Source organism: Diceros bicornis, chromosome 39 (genome assembly GCF_020826845.1).
Source record: "Diceros bicornis minor isolate mBicDic1 chromosome 39, mDicBic1.mat.cur, whole genome shotgun sequence".
Taxonomy (NCBI): domain Eukaryota; kingdom Metazoa; phylum Chordata; class Mammalia; order Perissodactyla; family Rhinocerotidae; genus Diceros; species Diceros bicornis.
The window spans coordinates 9,364,605-9,385,467 of NC_080778.1; the positions used below are offsets into that span (position 1 = coordinate 9,364,605).

At 40.9% G+C, this 20,863-nt stretch overlaps 1 protein-coding gene across 8 annotated transcripts in view; it reads right to left on the reverse strand.

Moving 5' to 3' along the window:
• Window positions 1–20,863, reverse strand: part of MAP3K4 (mitogen-activated protein kinase kinase kinase 4) — a 151,826-nt gene that overhangs the window by 24,299 nt on the left and 106,664 nt on the right. For all 8 annotated transcript variants that reach the window (XM_058534035.1, XM_058534036.1, XM_058534037.1 and 5 more), the window contains exons 5-14: window positions 20,653–20,799; window positions 13,812–13,969; window positions 10,242–10,358; window positions 7,814–7,913; window positions 7,629–7,712; window positions 6,370–6,636; window positions 4,835–4,984; window positions 2,174–2,335; window positions 1,078–1,211; window positions 476–554 (exon numbers count right to left, since the gene is read on the reverse strand). In XM_058534035.1, the coding sequence (XP_058390018.1) occupies window positions 476–554; window positions 1,078–1,211; window positions 2,174–2,335; window positions 4,835–4,984; window positions 6,370–6,636; window positions 7,629–7,712; window positions 7,814–7,913; window positions 10,242–10,358; window positions 13,812–13,969; window positions 20,653–20,799 (1,398 nt within the window). The remainder of the gene's footprint in view (window positions 1–475; window positions 555–1,077; window positions 1,212–2,173; window positions 2,336–4,834; window positions 4,985–6,369; window positions 6,637–7,628; window positions 7,713–7,813; window positions 7,914–10,241; window positions 10,359–13,811; window positions 13,970–20,652; window positions 20,800–20,863) is intronic.

Consider the following 20,863-nt stretch of genomic DNA (forward strand, 5'->3'; position numbering starts at 1 on the left):
CAAGTAAGGAACTTCTCCTGTAATCATCTCTACTATCTGGAGGCTAAAATAAATGCATTCACATCATGAACATCTTTTTGATCTGATGGAATTTACCAGTGTAACAGTGAAAATATTTAATATTTGGCATTATGCTCTCAAATGATGCAAAGTGAATTAAAATAGCTAATCCTTGTTCTTCATTAAACTGCTAAAAAGCAGCAACTAAGTCAGCACTTTATAAAATATGAAACTGACAAACACTGCAGAAATACCAGGCTGCACAACTACACACTAAGTCAGTTGAACAACACTGTTGTAAAAGAAAAGAGCAATGAAAGTCTTACTGTGCTCCTGAGAGTGCTTTCACTCCTCAGCACATCATTGCAACTGTGTATAAAACAGTCAAGAACCACTACACATAAAAAACACACAATCAGGAATAGACAGTGATCAACTTGTTTTTTAATGAACAAAACTTTATAATATTCCATACCAAGAAGTCATCTTCTGGTAAAGCTGAAATAAAGGCAGGTTCAATGGCTTGCAGAAAGTCAAAACCTTGAGTCGCCCACCTGTTACATGAAAAAGTTCAATAATCACAAAGCAACCAAGAAAATGCTGCAGCAGTTTTAGTCTATACAATACTGAAAAGTAATCTGATTGGAAAACAACTGCCTAAGACAAAACACATTTTTTTGTCTTTATGCCTATGGCTGAGTAAGTTTATAGCGTGTTTTGGGAAAGAAGGACAAATGGTTTCTTAATAAAAGAACTGGTTACCAATTTGTTTTCCATTTACACTAAGTAACAGGCTTAAATTTCATGAGGGAGGAAGAGATTAGCAATCAGGGAGACTCGTCCAGGGAGAACTGAACTCCTGTAAAGATAACTCATTTTGGAACAAATTTTTAAAAAAGTTTTCTAAGAGTTACAGGGTTTTCTGTGTAAATAGGTTCATTAAAAAAAACACAAAAACTGATCACAGTTTGTAATTACAGTTTTTGTGTCATCTGCTCAGAAATCCCATATAAAATATAAGAACGAAATACAATGCATCCCATGTGACTCACGAATGAACACCCTCGTGGTCATTACCTGGGTCTGGTACCTCTTCCACTCTCACATTTAGTTAGGACATAATTCATCCATTTCCGGGCAAAGCTTATATATTTGTCTCCTATCTTCTGTCTAAACTCTCCAGACATCAAACGAACAACTTCTTTATGATACTGTAAGAAGATTTCATGTATATCAAAATTAAGAAGAAAACAACAATTAAACAAATACCTAAACACTATGCCACTAAATAATGTGTCTGTTTTAAAATATCTGTTTAAAATGTCATTTTTCTAAAAACAAAAGGCAAAATCCAATTAAAATTTATATATTCTGAAAAGAGTATGAAGAGTTAGAGAATATAATGTCTCAAAATGCAGTTTCACAAATGTTTTACTCATAAGTTTAAACTAAGAACGTGCTTTTATGATACTTACTTAAGAAGGTTTTTAGATGTAAATAGATAGCTGTTAGCACAAAATAAAAACTGGGCAATTATCTGACAGTTTAAAAGTAAACCCAACAAGGGCCGGCCCCGTGGCTTAGCGGTTAAGTGCGCGCGCTCCGCTACTGGCGGCCTGGGTTTGGATCCCGGGCGCGCACCAATGTACCGCTTCTCCGGCCATGCTGAGGCCCGTCCCACATACAGCAACCAGAAGGATGTACAACTATGACATACAACTATCTACTGGGGCTTTGGCGGGAAAATAAATAAATAAATAAATAAATAAAATTATGGGCCGGCCCCGTGGCTTAGCGGTTAAGTGTGCGCATTCAGCTGCTGGCGGCCGGGGTTCGGTTCCCAGGTGCACACCAACGTACCACTTCTCTGGCCATCCTGAGGCCACGTCCCACATACAGCAACTAGAAGGATGTGCAGCTATGACATACAACTATCTACTGGGGCTTTGGGGGAAAAATAAATAAATAAAATTTAAAAAAATAATAATAAATAAATAAATAAAAGTAAACCAACATTTCCGATATTCAGCAGTGGTGTAAGGCGACATTCTTGACTATGCTGTGATTATAATCAATAATCAGATTTGCTGTACAGATTCATAATACTTTTTGTAAGTATGTTACAAAGCAATTGCGAAGTTGTACTGTGTTTTTCCTCTTATTGTGTACCTACCTCGAACCCAAAATTGTAGCCCTGAATCATGGCTTCTCGGTAGTACTGCTGCAACGTGACCGATTCAGATTCATCAACTTCAGCATCAAACTCAGAAGTGAACATGTGGTCCACTCGGTCAATGGCATCACTTATTCTGTTGCAAAGCTCTAATGCATCATTCTAAAGAGTCCCAAACCATAATTAATCCACAACGAAGCAAATCACACAATAATTATTGTGTTTTAGAGGAAGATTGGTTTCATCATCACACAGACATTAACCATTGCAATATACTTCGGACATACATATTTGGGTTATTCAAAAGGAATGATCAAAAGTAGAGGAAATTATATTCTTTTCATTTTTATTTGTATTAGGTATTCTTTAACATCTTATGAAATACAAGAGGAAAACAATCCATTTAAAATGATAATGCCTAATTACATGTAGTCTTTGGATAGATGCTTACAGCTTCAATATTCTGTATATCAAAACCAGTTGTTTCTTCCCTCTGGGTGGTTGCTCAAGCGTTAAGTATGGGTTCAATTCCAGAGTGAACTAACAATGTATTTCTAAATGACCTCCACAGTGTTATCATGTCATCCTGTCCTTCTTATCCCCTGCCACTCCCTAGTTCAGGGGTTCTCAACTAGGGCTGATTTTACCCCCCAAAGGACACTGGCAATGTCTGGAGATATTCTGAGTTGTCAAAACTTGGGGAGGGGGGCAGGAAATCTACTGGCTAGGATGCTGCTAACCATCCTAAAGACAGCTCCCCAAAACAAAGAATTACTGACCCAAAATATCCATAGTGTGGACGCTGAGAAACCGTGCCCCAGCCCAAGCTTTGTTACCCCCCTACGCAATCCTACAATAGCTCTAAATTGGGCTCCCTTTCCACCCATCCTTAAACACACACGTATGTAACATATGGTCTCCATCAGGCAATCCCTCTACATATTGTTCCAAAATATTCTTCCTAAATCTTCAACAACTCTCTGAGGCTTTGAAAATAAAATGCAGAATCTGCCAACAGCTAGACTTTTGCCCACCACTGGTGGGTGATTATCTCCCACCACTTTCCACTGCATACACCAAGATCCAGCCAAATCAGACGAGTTGATATTCAGGGAGCATTCCCATAACCCTGTGCCATGGACACCGATACCCAAGTGTTCTTTCATTAGTCTTTTCCCAATGTGCATCTTTTGAAATCCTCCCAAGCTGAAATGCCTCCATGGTGGCAATTCCCAGATGCTACTAGGAGGAGCTAATTTCTCCCTGCTCTGTACTTTAGTGTGAGAGTTTAGGTCCTTAAGGCTATAAATCCCTTAAGCTCAAGAAAAATTAATATCTTAAATAATTTTGCACCTTCCAGAATTCATTGACTCAAACTAAAAGCCCCCTACCCTGGTATTAGAGTAGGATGACAGTCTACAAGAGAAAATGTTTATAGGTAAATAAGACAACCAGATTGACGCAAGAAAAACAAACGCTTATCAAACTACTCGTCATTTCAAGAAGTGCTTCTTCTTCAAGAAGTCAAGCCTTAGTGTGACTGAGAAGACGTAACTGATGGCCTGTGGAAGAGGGTGCATGAGACCACACTTTTGATAAATGGAGCACAAGACAGAGAGTGGTGAAAACAGGAAATAGTGGGAAGAGAAGGCAAGGCTCTGGCTTGTCATGAACTTTGAGGGCCTTCGTGCCTGTCAGCAACTGGCTTTCTCTATTATGTTTAATTTGGCTGAATTATCTGTTAAACAAAAGAATAAATCAATCTTCTTTTAGATTACACATTACTGACTTGGAGTACCTCTAGTAAATACTGGTAATTGCTCAAGGAGAAAGAAACTTGGATGAGGAATGAAGAAATCTACATTCCAACATCAACTTTGCTACTAACCAACCAAGTGACCATTAAGAAGTCACATAACTGTTCAAACTTCTATCCTTTCCAACTCTAATGTCCTACAGTTCCAGGAAAGATCTGGGAAACTTTTAGTTTAGTTTAGACATGAGAAAATGTATACTGGGGGGCCGGCCCCGTGGCGTAGCGGTTAAGTGTGCGCGCTCCGCTGCTAGCGGCCCGGGTTTGGATCCCAGGCACGCACCAATGCACCGCTTGTCAGGCCATGCTGTGGTGGCATCCCATATAAAAGTGGAGGAAGATGGGGGCGGGCCTGGTGGCGCAAGCGGTTGGGGGCACGTGCTCCAATGCAGCTGCCTGGGGTTCAACGGTTCGGATCCCGGGCGCGCACCAACGCCCCGCTTGTCAAGCCATGCTGTGGCGGTGTCCCATATAAAGTGGAGGAAGATGGGCATGGAATGTTAGCCCAGGGCCAGTCTTCCTCAGCAAAAACAGGAGGATTGGCAGATGTTAGCTCAGGGCCGATCTTCCTCACAAAAAAAAAAAAAGTGGAGAAAGATGGGCACAGATGTTAGCCCAGGGCCAGTCTTCCTCAGCAAAAAGAGGAGGATTGGCATGGATGTTAGCTCAGGGCTGATCTTCCTCACAAAAAAAAAAAAAAAAGTATATTGGGAAGAGAGGGAGAATAGGGAGGACAATTTAAGAGCTCAAGTCTCTTGAATGATATTAAATTATAACACACTGATTCTTCCACAGCATTATATCTAAACATAAATAAATTAGCTTAGGTAAACTTGACTGTGAAATACCTTTAGCTGCTGCAAAGCTTTGGCGATGACTGGCTGACTGGATGTCTGCTCCTGGCGTAGAGTCATGAGTCCTTCAATGGACTGCTGGAAAGCTTTTCTCTGCATTATGAGATGGGCAGACTGCATGACAACTAGTAAAAGGTTATCCACCTGGGAGGAAAATCAAGCCATTGGGCTTAAAAACAAACCCAGTTACTTTTTCCCATTCTAGTTCAACCCCCAGTCCAAAAGCAACGCCAATGTCAGGGCCACCTGGCCAGCAACCATCAATCAGAAAGTAGTTTTCAAGCAAAGCTGCTCGCACAGAGCAACGCACTGCAACGGGGCCTGATGTTCAGGATCTTCAGCACAACGGTGACAAATCCTACGGAATTATGCAGGCATGTCTTCAAACTATCCCAGAACTGCAAGTAATTGAATACTCCCGGTACAGTGTGTATGTGTGTGTGTGTGTGTGTTGGTGCAGCATGTGAGGATGGAAAACACAGGAATAACAGTGGGATGAGAGGAGCAGCCTTGTATGAAACAGTAAGAAACCAAGACTTTATTATTTTTATTCTTTAAGTGATAGTCACTGCAGTATTTTGAGTAGAACTGTGATGTGATCAAATGTATGTATTATAATGATCACGCTAGAAGCACCAAAACAAACAAAGAAATGCAGAATTGGAGGGAGGAAAGGTGAGGGTTGAAGCAGGGAAACTAAAAGTGGGACACTGCAATAGTCCAGGAAAGGGATGATGAGGGCTGACTACGGGAGGGAGGGCTCTGGGGATGCAGGGAAAGGGTCATTTACTGAAAATGCTTCAGGCTTGCTAGGGCTAGTGATTACCCGGAAAGCTGGGAGGCTTAACTGTCAATTCTGGTTTAAACAACTGAGTGGACAGAGCACCACTCACTGAAGACAGAGAATACTGGAGAAAGAGCAGATCTGCAGAGCTGCCTGGATAGTAGGCCCAGGCTATTCAGCCCCATTAGGACTGAGTTTGAGATGCACGTGAGCACTCAGCATCACGCTCCCTGAGCTGAACACAGAGAACATGATAATGCTGCTTACAGCATTAATTAATGAGTTACATAAACTGTCATGGGATCCTGTTAGGTAGGCAGGTAACAGCCTCTACTACAAAAATGGACACTAAGTAGCCAGTAAACCAGGGTACTTGGAGAGCTGGGATTTCTGGAACTCCAAATTAAATGAGTAAGGTAATTCCTTTTAGATCATGGGTATACAGACCTAACTACATGGCTAAACTGAGAAAAGCTACAAATAAAATATTTCAAATATTCCAGAATAATTTAACATACTTATAGAGTTTGATGGAATAGTTTACCACAAGTAATCCTACAAAATTATCTATTAAAACGTCAAGGCATACTTTTGGGAAGCGTATACTTGAGACTACTGTGGCGTTAAACCAATCATTCATGAGCTGCTAATAAATCATTTTTCCTAAAAGCATTTTAAGTAAGCAATACTGCTTCAAGGTAGGAAGAGAGGAGCAGCAGGCGTGGGCAGTGGGCGTGAGACACACCTGCATGCTTCTCAGAGTATCAACAGTCTCCACTTGAGGCACAATTTTGACAGGCTGTGCCTCCCATGTGGCCCAGCTGTCATCTGAATCCCGAGCGCGATCATTATGCTTGGTTAGAAGCAGATAGGCGTCAATCAGTACATCATCTGAATCTTTTGAGCAGTCCTTTCCCGCAGCTGCATTGAGTAACTGCAAAATAATACTCTTCTCCTCAGCAAGAGTGTCTGGAACAAACACTTGTAAGTTTTCTAAGCCAGGAATTTGTACCTGGAAAAGAAACAACCCAAAATCTTCAATTAAGGAACGTGATACATCATAGAAATGTTATTTTAAAAAAAACAAACTAGAAACAGACAAGCAGGCTTGGGGAGGGAGATGTGGGAAAGGCATTAACCAGAGCAGTGCGGGGAACCGCAGTGAGTCCAGTTCCGTGTGACTGGAGAGGGGTAGGGCGAGCATGTGAATGTACTGAGGGAGAGGCCTTGTAAAGTTTCTCCATCTATAGGCATCCTAATTTCTTCATTTTCAACAACAAGAAAATACTCTCCAGAGGAGGAATGTCAGCCTGAAACACCTCAGTCAATGCTAGTTTGCAATGCGAAAGAATCTCATAAGATTATGCAGGCATGACGTCTTTGAAAGAGCAAGTCACCTGACTCAGTGAAAAGGCAAAAAAATGTGAATACAGATTCACTAATTATTCTTAGCAGGGGCATCATAAAAAGCCTTTTACAGATCATTTTAACAAGGAATACATATGTGACATGCTGTGCAAGTCACACATAAATGTGCGCAGGATAAACTTTCCAGTACATCATACACAGATTCTAAAAGTGCTAAATCTCAAACAACTTAAATGGGAGCAAACATGGTGACTCAAAAAGTGTTTCTAGTGACAACCAGGACACTGACATCAAAGATTCCTATAAAAAGTTTGAATTGTTTCAGGAAATGTGAGGGTGAAAAACAAAACAATTATTTAAAATCAACATATTATTTTACATACATTATTTTAAATATATATGTGTAACTAATTTAATAAATAGTATGAGTAAATATTTCCTTTTATCTGTCTTCTTAAAACAAATTAATAAATATGAAAAATTTTGTTTTTCTAATTATTTCACTGGGAAATTATGGAATAGTCTTATAACTGGGGTCAATGTATGGCCTGCAAAGCCTAAAATATTTACTATCTGGACCTTTAAGAATAAAGTGGGAAAGGCAAAACGTTTCAATTATACCATCTTAAAACTTACCTTAACATACTGTTTTGATCTCAAAACATCCAGAAGGTCTCTAACTGGGGCTGAAAGTATGAACTCTGCAGCTATTTCCAGGTCCTAGGATCGCAGTTAAAAAGAAACTTTACGGTTAGCTTTTAAAAAATAAGATAAAAGAAAAATAAGAAAAAAATAACCATTAATCAGGATTGCTAACTCACCTTTCTCAGCATTTTAGCAAATCCGAGTGCTTTGGAGGCTCTTTCTCTAGCTTCGTGAAAGAGCTCCTTCAGAGCTCGACTGATCTCTATAACAGATCTCCTGCAGAGGTGATGGAAATCCCATTAGAATACATTAGGGTGTATCAAGAAACACGTAACAGTAAAGAGGAAGCAGATTCCAAATCACATTACAGTGGTCCCCCGTTATCTGCAGTTTCAGTTGCCCGCGGTCAACCACAGTCCAAAAATATTAAATGGAAAATTCCAGAAATAAACAATTCATAAGTTTTAAATTGCTTGCCGTTCTGAGTAGTGTGATGAAATCTCACTCTGTCCTGCCCAGTACGTGAATTGTCCCTTTGTCCAGCGGATCGATGCTGTATATGCTACCTGCCCGTTAGTCACTTAGTAGCTGTCTCAATTATCAGATCGACTGTCGAGGTATCACAGTGCTTGTGTTCAAGTGACCCTTATTTTACTTAGTAATGGCCCCAAAGCACAAGAGTAGTGATGCTGGCAATTTGGATATGCCAGAGAAGCCAGCTGTAAAGCACTTCCTTTAAGTGAAAAGGTAAGAGTTCTCAACTTAAGGAAAGAAAAAAAGTCATATGCTCAGGTTACTAAGGTCTACAGTAAGGACAAATCTTCAATCTGTGAAATTGTGAAAAAGGAAAAAGAAATTCGTGCTAGTTTTGCTGTCACACCTCAAATATGTCACATGGAAAAAACACCGTATATATAGGGTTTGGTACTATCCACAGTTTTAGGCATCCACCGAGGGTCTTGGAATGTATCGGATAAGAGCAGACACTACTATAATAAAGACTGAAGATAAGACTGCTTCTTTATAAACAGGAGCAAGCAATTATTTAGAATGTACTGGAAATATTCAGAAGCTTGCTCCCCAGTTTTCTAGAAAGTACTTGTATTCATTAATAAGTAGGGCACATTTAATAACCTTCAAATAACAGTAAGCTCAATTTTCTAAACATTTCATTATATAATTTCTTAAGAGTCCAAGATAAGTTCTTGATTCCCAGCTCATAATCTAACTAAAAAGGAATATATATGTGATAGGCTAGTAAATGTTTAACAACTGTCTCCCTCTAAAATATTGTCCTATGTGGTGTTTGTTGATTTATACCAGCTACGATGGTATAAATACTCCCATCGTAGCTGATTTCAAACTAGCAGTAGGACATCACTGAGCAACGACTTGGGAAGAGACGTGCACAATCACACACGGGCTCTCGCGAACCAGGACAAGCCAGCCCCAGCACACCACTGTACGTGAACCCCTTTTTAGATCCATCCCTAGGAAACAATCAGAGCATCCTAAGAGCCATTCTCTAGTTCACCATCTTAGCTCTTGAAATCTCATGCTCATTTTGTTTTTTTCTTTGATGAGGAAAACTGGCCCTGAACTAAATCTGTGCCAATCTTCCTCTATTTTATATGTGGGACGCCACTGCAGCATGGCTTGATGAGCAGGGCATAGGTCCGTGTCCGGGATCTGAAACTGTGAACCCTCGGCCACTGAAGCGGAATGAGCAAACTTAACCACTATGCTACCAGCCCGGCCCCAATTCTCTTGTTCATTTTTAATCTACCATGTTAGTTCTCAAAACTGCAAGACCTTCTACAAACTGATTCATCTCATTTCTCAGCTGTTCAATATTTTCTCAGGTGAGAATCTAGGTGGTAACTTCTTTCTTTAACCCTGGCCTAAAGACATCCCAGGTGTTCTGAAACCCAAAATGTGTTTTTCATCAAATTTTGGATGGTGAGAGAAAACATTTCAGCTCTAAAGAAGTTAGTTCCACCTGAGCATTTCCTAAGGTTGAATCATATGATATTGCTGATAATTTGCCACAAAATGGCTGTATGACTGACACATATGCCACAAAACCAGCAAGTTAACAAGGTTCAACCTAAATACTGTCTGCATAGAACTGGAGGGAATGCAGTAGATGAGCAAGTCATGGTTTAATGTACTTAAGCTTAAAGTTCAACAGAAGGGATAAGCTAAGTGTAAAAACAATAAAAATGTACCAAATGTCAATTCAATGTATTGATGGAGGTTTTAAAGGACAGAAACAATTATTTAATTAAAGACATTCCAGAACATATGGACGAATTCTACTCTACTCATTTTTAGTCAACTTAAACTATCCCTTTCTCTAAAGACACTATTTTTATTCAGCTAAAAAAATTCTAATTTCAGCTTTAAAGAAAATTTCACATAAAACCCTAACTAGAAAATCATATGAAAAAACAATATGGTAATAAATAAATCCCTTTAGGTCTACCACCCAAATTCCTAAAGTCCAACACAATTTGGTTTGAATAAGGCTCATTTCAGGCTGATAACCAAGAGCAGAATGACATGAAACAAGAAACGGGACTGAAGAGTAAATGCAGCTTCCACCTGATTTCATCAGAAGCACTACTATCATCAGCACTGGTCCAAAATTCAGCACAGCTCTCCTGCAAGCCAAATTCCAAAAAACTCCCTGTAGATTTCAGCAGCATTCCTGCAATGTCACTAAGGGAACAAAAATAACAAAAGTAAACCAGAGAAGCAAAATAGCCCTCACTTATTATAATTCTTGAGTGAGAAACTGAAAGGTTCAGCTATTGTTTCAATGGTTTAAAAATCAATGACAGTGAGAATTTCCTTTCAACATAGAATCATGACCAATGTGAAAAAGGAGAAATCTCGATAATGGCATGGATCTACCTTTGTTCTATTACCATAGTTTTTCACTATAAACCTTAAAATCTTAAATTACATTCATAGTAGTTATATAACTATTTCACAAATGTTATTTTCATCTTAAATGTTCAAAATGATATAAAATGGTCTCAAATATATATCTATTGACAAGATGTTTTCTAAAAGCTTAATAAACTAAATGATAGCATAGGAAAACAAAGTAAATTCCCTAAATGCAACTGTTTTTAAAAACTTCCCTCACAATTAGCCCTTCATGGTCAATAATCATGAAACACTCTACATAGCTGATGCTTCTCACTGAGTATACAATCTAAATGCTCAGGTTAAAGTGTAAACCAAAGTGTATAAAACAAATCTAAATGAGTGTAGTAAACATTCAACAACAGCTTATTGACCTCTGTGATGTTCCAGCAAAGAAGTTTATAGCCTAGTAAAAGTGACCAGGTCAGTATATAACCAAGATCGGACGTGGCAGAAGGTAAGTGCCGGGGGAGCCGTCCGAGGAGAAGGATCACACCCAGCAGAAGGTGTGGTTTCATGGGCATTGCAGAATCCTAACAAGTAGAACACCAGGGGTAATAAGGGGCTCTGTCAGCAAGAGAATGGAGGGAAGGGAAGTCCAGGAAGAACAATAAATATGATCAAAGGGCATGATGATGTGTTCAATAAGCAAGATGCATGTTTATGAAAAGCAGCAGTCCAATCTGAATAGAGCAGGTGTGGTGGACCCAGACCAGGAAAGCAAATGGGGCCAGGCTGTGGAAGGCTCTGGATGTCAGCTAACTGTCTGACCTCTGTTTGGCAGGCAAAGAGGGAGGGCTTTAAAAATAACTGAGTGGGAAAGTGACCTGATCAGAAACATGCTTTTAAGAACAGTAGTATACAAGGATATCTGGGATGGATTTATTCAACAAATATCGAGTACCTGTTATGAACTAAGCAGCAGTGAAGAAAACAGACAAACTCCCTCCAGGGAATAGAGAATAAAAACAATAAATAAAATAAAAAAGGAAAATATATAGTATTTCAGATATTGATAAGTACTATGGAGAGAAATAACATAGGAAAGAAAGTTAAGGAGTACTTGCTGGTAGGAATTTCAATTTTAAATATGGAGAAGGTAATATTGGGACAAAGACCTACGGGAAATGGGGAAATGAGCCATGAAAAGACCTGGGAGAAGAGCAGTCCAGGAAGAGGAACCAGCAAAGGCCTCTTTGCAAAGGGCCTGATGTAGGAGCAGGTCCAGCCTGTGAAAAACAGTAAGGAAGCCTCTGTGGCTACAAAGTAATCACAGGAGAGCCTAGCAGGAGATCAGGACAAAGATTTAGTGAAAAGTCAGACTGTGTCAGGCCTTACGGGTCATTGTTTAGGCACTCTCACTTTTATTGATTATGAAGGGGAGCCACTGGCATATTCGGAGCAGAGGAGAAAATGGTCTGATGCACATTTTAACAAGATCATTCTGGCTATGCTGTTGAGAATAAGCTATAGGGGATGAAGGGCAGGAGCAGAAAGACCACTTAGAGAGCTACTGCAATAACACAAGCAGAAATAACAGCCTGAGAAGAGTGGAAACATAGAGTGTGAGCAGAGGTAAGATTCTGCATGCATCCTGAAGGGGCGCCAAACAGATGAGAGAGAGTGAGCGAGAGCAAGAGAGAAGTCAGGGTTCACTCCAAGACTGACTAAACTTGGGAAAACCAGCACACGAAGCAGAACATCGCACTAATACAAGAGACACATGCAGAACCAGAACAGTGCAAGTGGGCACTCCCACAGCAGGGGCAATGAAGCAGCTCTGGGAGCCTCTCAGAACACGGAACGTCAAGGCGGAGGCCAGAGTCTGCACTGTGTGGAATTTGAAGGACAAGCAAAAGATAAAAACGAAAAGACTAACAGGAGCAAATAAGGGTATAGTGAAATTACATAACACGAATTGGTAGTGAAACGAAACAGTAACCTTTTCAAAACATTTCTTCAACAAAGCTTGACAGCCCGGAAACAGAAAATGCAAACACAAGAAATTACAGGCAAAGCAGAATTATGGAAAATTGAGAGAGGAGGAGATGTTGAAAACGAGAGTGAATACCTTGTTTTCCAAAAGGCTGACTATCGGAACCAATCTGAATAGGAAAGCAAGATAGATTGGGAGGCACAGCCTGAAGGACTGAAGAGTTCTGAGACAAGAGCAAGTTCACTGTCCACTCAAATGAAAGAGAGAGAAGACATAAAAAGAACTGGTGGTTAGGGCAGAAAAGTGAATGAATACAAGATTCTGAGACACTGAGCATGGGACAGAGCTGGGTGGAGTTGAGAACAATGAGTTTCTAAAGTCAGAAGAGAACTCTGTGAAACGGAAAGTCCTAAAGAATGGGAGGGGAAGGAAACAGGAGCTGGGTATAAAAGACCTCATAAAAAGGAGACCAAAGAAATAAAACAGCTGATGAGGCCAGTGAGAGAAGGCAGCACCAAGGGACAGGAGCAGAGTCTAGAGCCAAGGAGAGAACCAACCCTCATCAGTCAGTGGGGGCGTGGCCCCAGCAAAGACCACTGAAATGCACCCCGCCTTCAACATTCAGGCGCCTGTAGTGGAGAGGATATATTCACTTCCTAGAACAAACAGACCCGTGACCACCCTCCCCTCCTCATGGCTTTCCTTTGTTTACATTTCCATTCTTTCACCACATACACACCCAGTTTACAAAGAGATTCTGTGATTAATATCAGTATTCTGTGATTCCCAAAACAGTATCAGTGCAAATACATACTTCTTAGATTGTGAACATCCTCACTGAGACTGATACACATAGGTCTAAAGGTCTACTCTACTCTTCAGAGGCCTTAGATTCTCCTTCTTTTTATATATAATCAAGAGGTTTACTCTAAGGCAGGATTTCTAAACTTCAAAATTGACATTCTGGGTGGATAATTTTTTTGTTTGGGGGCAGGCTGTCCTGGGCACTGTTTAGCAGTGTCCCAGCCTCAACTCACTAGAGGCCAGTAGGACCTCCCAGTTGTTACAGTCAAAACTGTTTACCAACATTGCCAAATGTCCCCAGGGGGCAGATCACCCCTGGTTGAGAACCATCCCTCTAAGGATGACAAAACCTGGGCAAGGGGCACACAACAGATATGAATGACTGTCATTTCCACACAACTAAACATTCAAACGTGTAGACAAGAACTGGTAAGCAGAGCGAGAATAAGAGTGAGACAGGAAAGGCAGGCGGGAGGACTCCACAGCACAAGGATTCCTACCAGAAGAGTTTTCCAGCCTGTGCTTCTCCTCCGCGGATGTAATGTGTTATTTCTTTGGTGAAATTCCATTCTTCTTCTAACAGATTTTTTAAACTATGGGATGCTTGAGGTAATTGCTGTAGCATTTGGATCCAGCTTCTCATGTAATCAAAATAAACCTTGAAATACAAAAACGTAAAGAGAGATATTTGAGAACAGAATTCAGCAACTCACAACTTTCCCCTCTGTTAACATGAAAGCTACAAAGCAGACAGGCAGGTGGAAGGAGACTGTCGGAGCACACAGCACTGAGAGAAGTGAGATTCTCCACCGTTGTTAAGCAAGGTCTAAATGAGGATTTTTCTTTAACTGTATGACTCAATTCCTTGGTAATTTAACACATTATTCACAATCCCTCCAAATTCCTAATAACTAAAATGTTCACAGCATATAGAAAAGTACAATCAAGTAAGAAAAAAATCAAAATAATAGCACTCAGAAATTTTCATTATTACCATACTATGAACACTGTTCCTTTAAGAGGCTGGGATCTTTAGTTGTTGACTTATTTTAATTTTAGTCGGTATCTCACATGTTGAGAGGAAGAAATGAGCACACTTTTCCCATCATCCCTTCCTGACATCCAGATTTTTACAATATAATTTTTTCAAGGTTTATGATATATAAATTATGATCTATAACCGAAATACTCAATTATTCTGAAGTGAGGTTTATGCCCACCACAAGTCCCATTACAACCACTTTCCCATTTCTAAATTCTTTTATCTGTTGCTTAGTAGGGTTTTACTACCAAGCAGTTTTTCTCAAGACAGGTTCACAGTTGCTATATCACAAAACATCAGTCTACGGATTCTCTCACCAAAAGGATAACTTGACTGGGTATAAAATATCTGAGTCACACATTCTCTCCCTCAGAACTTTCAAGACATTATTCCACCACCTTCTAACACTGTGCGTTATGTTAGTGTGAAGAAATCTGATGCCAGCCTAATCTTACAACTGTCGCCACTCTCCCCACACCCTGAAGAGGACTTCTTTTCTCTGCTGAGATGTTTACAGGATTCTTTCTCTTGTCTTGGGTTTCAGTTATTTCACCAGTCTACGTCTTAGGGTTCATTGGAATGAACGTTTTCTGACATCCAGTAATAACTTTCAGTGGGCAAATTTCAGGTCTTTTCTTTCTTCCAAGAAAACTGTCTCTGCTGCATCTTTCGATGCTCCTGGGTCCTCCGCCACCCAGGCTATGCGGCATGAGTCTGCAGTCTGGGTCCATCATGAATACAGCTGTGTGTGCGGAACCTGCAACCTGTGGGTCTGCCACCATCTTATCCAAATGAAACAAGTCTCTTAAATACCAGGCCAGGACCTCCCCTTCGCTTCTTGGAGTGCTCCTTCATCTCCTTAGCTTCCCTGGACCCTGGCTGTCTCCTGAAGACTGCACTTCCCCCTTACAGCCCTCTCAAGGGGTAAGCGGCTTCCCACCTACCTCAAGGGCTGCACGGAGTCGGCATCCTCGAGCTCCCCACTGCTACTCAAACCACTATCTTACACAGTCTTATTTAAAAACAAAAAAAAAATACCCTGCCCCTTTAAGATTTGTCATGAGATATACCATTGACACCCCCCCCCCCCCCCCCCGTTCATACTGTCATCTACTGATTTCCAACTACTTATCACCATTCATCACACTCTGGCATCTGACTTAAGTCTTCTCTCCATCCCAGGCTTGGCCACGAGGCTTTGTGACTTCACATCATGAAGTCATGATGGTGGATGGCCCCCCCACCATCACTTCAGTTCCCTTCCCTCACTGCCTCCAGTTCCAACACCTTTTCCACTCTGACAAGGTTTCATCTCGGATCTTGTCATTACCGTAACTGCTTGAAGCCCAAAATCACCAATTCAAAAACACTGATGTTAAAACCTCCTCTCCTCCTTCCAGTTCATTTGTTCAACTACCACCAGTACAACTGTTCTCCTAATCTTATCTGGAACTCCAGTCCACTGGTTCCCCTTCTTTCTCCAATTCACTACCCCCTTCCTTTGTTCCCTTTCCTCCTTATTCAGTTGAGAGTGCATGCATTTATCCTTCTGTCAGCACTCCTTCCCCTGCCACCGTCCTACACTCTGCCACCCCTGGCCGCCTTTTCATCTCACCTGACTGTCAAAACCCCAAAGCTAGATAAACCCAACTATCTCCTTCCCCATGCCCACACTCAAGAAGCTGAGGGTCGTGAAGTCACGTGACAGGGAGGAGTCACTGTTCTACGCCATCATCATCACCAAGCACATGTCACACAACATTTCTGGTAATATTTACATCTCTACTCATTTTCCTTCTCTCTACAACCACAAGTTTGAAACTTCTCCATTGTCTTCAAGCCACCAATACCCACTCTCACCCATTCTCAGCAGACAATCTCACCTCTCTTCACAAAGAAAATGGAAGTCATTAGATATAAAATCTCTCATCTTCCTGATACGAAAAATGCAAACCTACATACTGTTACATACTGTCCTTCCCTTCTTAACAGTAACAGGAGGAGCTGTGCTTCCTCCTCGTCCCAACACTCATGCTCTGAGACCCACCTCCTCATGGTATCCGAGGAATGTCACACTATCCATTTTCCCTCTTCTTTCATATACATATATATGTATCTTTTCATCTCTTTTCCTTAACAAAATCAACCCCAAAGGCTTTCAAATGGTGTCAGGTACCTTCAATTTAAAAATCTCTTACTGGACCCAAAATCTTCACTACTCATCTTGTTGCACAAGCTAGACACTCAGCAGTCACTCTCAATACCTCCCCCATATCCAATCCATCCCTGAGTCCTGCCAATTTCACTTCCTAAGTTTCTTTTGAATCCTTACACTTCTTCCTAAATATATGTCATACCACTCTAATCCAAGGACTAGCAGACAGGCTACAGGAATAGTCTCTAACTGGTCCACTCTCATCTACCCTGGATCCTTCCAGTCTGTTCTTCAAACTGCAGCCACAATGATCCTTTCACAATGCTTTCTTAGGAAGCTTCGTTCCAAAGTTGCTTCCCACGGAGACTTTGCATCTGCTGCCTTCTCTGTCAGAAGCGCTTCTTTCAATTTCTCTCTTTAATTTAATTAAAAAGTAAAAAGGCCTAAACATATTCTAACAAATATCACCCAGAATGAATAAATGTTACTATTCTGCCATATTTGTTTTGGACATTCTTTCAATAAGAAATAACACATCTCAAAGCTAATTTCTCCTGTTTCTTTCTTCACTTCTACCTCTTTCTTCCCTCCTCAGAGGCAACGATGATGAATTGAGTACGTCTCCTTCTAGTTTTATGCTCTTTAAGATCATCTGTTATTACATAACTTACAATATACAGTATTACTTTGTATAGGTTTTCAATTTCTTACATAAACTGGATTGTAGTACACATATCAACTTTCAGGAAAATTCCAAGTGTCCGTTCCTGAGAGAAGCTTTTCCTAACCGGGACACAAACTCAAATCTCACTGTCCGAGTCCACAGACAAGCTGTGCCTCTCCTTTGTTGTGACCTGATGTTTGTATGATGCTTTAATAAGCATTTTCCCCATCACTCTTAACTCTGAGAGGGAGTTTACGCTCATCACTGAATCTTCAGTACCTGGCACGATGCCTGCCTGGCACACAGAAGACACCCAATAACAGTTGTAGAATGGAAAACTGAATCTCTTCTGCTCATTTGCTCTTTATGCTTCTACAGGAACACTAATTGTGCATATCTGAGCTCTCCCTGGTGCGTCTTCTACAACTATCACATTTTGTTCATTTTCATATTTTCATTCCTTTTATGTGGTTTCCTTAAAACTGCTATCACACATTCCTACATCATATATTACATGCTTATTGTTTTGGTTATTTCCAAGGCCAGGGCCAGGGAAATGAGCTAAGACAGTTCACAGGTCGAATTTGGATTTGCTGCCTCAAACAAACACCTATCCAGTTATTTCCTTGGATCTGCAGGCATAGGTTCCTCATTGTTCAAGTTGAAAGGATTATGTAGCACAGAGTAAAGACCCCTAAGTCATAGACTTTCTGCATCATAAGCTAATCACTGCTTCCCCTGACCCTTCTAACCTAGCTCTCCTTCGGCCGTCTTCCTCGGCTAACAGGATAGGCTGCAGACAATACAAGTGTCTCTACTTATGCTCCTTCTGTCTTGTAGGTAAGCCACCTATAGCAGGTCCTCCAGGAGGACACTCCCTGCTTCTCTCCTGACTGTCCACACCCCTACATTTCACAGCTCTTAATACGTCACTGCACAAGCCCTCCACATCTAAAGTGGGATATAGTTAGAGCTTATATCCACTCTCATTTAGTCTAAATTTAAGGCAAATAACTGTAATAGTCTTTTCTTTGGTGTGGGGGGGATATTGTGGCCAACTTCCTGCTTCACTGAATAATTTTTTTCTTTACTCTTCATTCCTTTGTCTGTTTTTGGTGAGTTTCCAAGGAAGAATGCTGCAGTAAACACAATTTGATTGCCTACCCAAAGGCCATTCTCTCCTTTCTTCCTGACAAAAACAGTGATTTTTTGGGGGCTACCCCAGTTCTCAAAACATGCCCCTGTACTTATCCATCTGGCACCCTTGGGACACAATTTTAAAATCAGTGATAATTTCTAGTTTTTCATCTGTGAAATTATGGAGATAAAACTAAGGCAGATTATGCCACACACAGATAATTGGTAGCAAAGCCAAAACTAAATTCTAAGCATTTCTAGCTCTAACTAGCTGCGAATTTGGTAATTCACTTAACCTAGGCTGCATATATCTCACAGGTACACCAAGGACACTCAAACTGGATGACCTGGAAGGCACGTTTTACATGCCTAATTCTCATCCTTCCTGCTTCAGTGATTACATGACAAAAGGTCTTTCGGATGACTCTGTAACGCCATCAAAGACAGTCTGGAAAGCAAAGCACATTTTGTCTTTTTTTTTTTTTTTTTTTTTGTGAGGAGATCAGCCCTGAGCTAACATCCGCCAATTCTCCTCTTTTTTTTTTTTTTGCTGAGGAAGACGGCCCTGGGCTAACATCTGTGCCTATCTTCCTCCACTTTATATGGGACGCCGCCACAGCATGGCTTACCAAGCAGTGCGTCGGTGCGCGCCCGGGATCCGAACCAGCGAACCCCGGGCCGCCGCAGCGGAGCGCGCGCACTTAACCGCTTGCGCCACCGGGCCGGCCCCCACATTTTGTCTTTTTAAACTTCTGGTTTACTAATCCATAGAAAGAGAGAAAAATTAATTTGCTTGTTGCTTTTTACCATAACTTTTCAATGATAAAGTCCTTTCTGACATAAGAAATACATAGTATTTCAAAATTCAGCCACATTTTACACATTGAGGTCTTTTACGTATTCTCCCAAACAACTAGGAAATAATTTCAAACTCAAAATTATTTCTCTTAATAGCCAGATATGATAAGTCCCCCTCCCAGTCACCTTCTTCTTTCTATCCTTCTACTATAGAGGCTGAAAAGCTAAATATTTGAATGCTCAGCCTCCATTACAGTTTAGAGGCCGTGCGACAGGTCTGGTCAGTAAAATGTAGGGGAAATCTGTCGGGCGGGGCTCCCAGGAGAGCTGTCACTGTTCTGGACTCAAGCTGGCATAGATACTTCTCCCCTCTGCCCTTCTCTTCTCTTCCAGCCTAGAAAGCGGGTGGTATCTAGACATGCTGAGCTATGCTGAGGCAGGCTACAGTGAGATGTCAAGCAAGGATGAAAGAATTCCAGAAACAATATACCTATAAGCCTTGTCATTTTCTCTGTTATTCCATCAACCTGCCACACTAGGTAATCATCTGTGCACGTACTCTAACGCATCCAACATGTATTCACTATATATTAACACTCTACCAGACACAAGGGAGGACAAAAGAACTTCAAGTCATAGCCTCTGGCTTATGAAGCTTTCAGTCAAATTAGGGAAACCTGAGAACAGAGAGGTGGTATATCATTAAGTATTAAACAGTACAGTTCTAATTATAACTGCTGTAAGAGTTCAGAGACAGTTTAGGCAAATGCACACTAATGGTTAAAACTGTCAGATAAAGTTTTCTAGAAAAAAATAAAACTTGAAAGTAATTCTTAAATGAGCAGAGAAGGAAAAGAAGAGACATTTAAAGCAGGAAGGAATAATACGAGCAGAAGTAGAGGTTAGAAAACACAGGTAACAATGCATCTGAGAGGACTGGGGGAGCTCTTTTCGGAAAGAAATAAAAATAAGTCTGTTCCTGCCAAATCATTATTTACAATTCCTCGAATGTGCCAGGTTCCTCAGCTAACTCTTGATTCATCTTTAAGACTCAGCTTTCTCAGAGCTGAAAAAGCTCCTGGATGTCCCCAGGCTAGTGTAGGTATCCCACCTCTAAGCCTTCAGTGCATCTCAGTACAGTTCTGCCCTAGCGTTTACCACTTGGGGTGAAAGTATCGACTATGCCCAGTTCTCTCCAGACTGAGTTTCTTCGTGCTCATTACTGTATTCCCAGAGCCGTGCAAGGTCCCTAGCACACCCGGTATCACAAAAATGGCCGATGACAGATGGCTCAATAAAATAGGACCAGACTGTTCTATTTCTGGGCCGTTCTGCTATAAGATCCTACAATTAAACAACGAACTAGGGTAAGCTTTGTCAAAAATTTTAACTTAAAAATCATTGAGGATTTTTTTAAATGTGGATTTAGGAGAAACAAATTTAATCTAATACTAGATGAAAACAATCAGACTAAAGATTACCACCCCCCCAACACAAACACACAGATAGACCAACATACGTAGACATTCCTTCCAACTGTCCTACCATCAGCATTTTATGCAGATCCTCCTCGAAGGCATCAATGTTGCAGTCTGTCTTCTCCAAGCTGTCGAGAACCTCATGCAGCATGAACTGGTAGTACTGCTTCATCAAAAGGCCGCCCTTCAGCACCTCTTTACACTCTCTCACCAGCTGCGAGAGAACAGTCACAGTTCTATCACCTCACACATCCTGACCAGATTACTCGTCAGTTTTC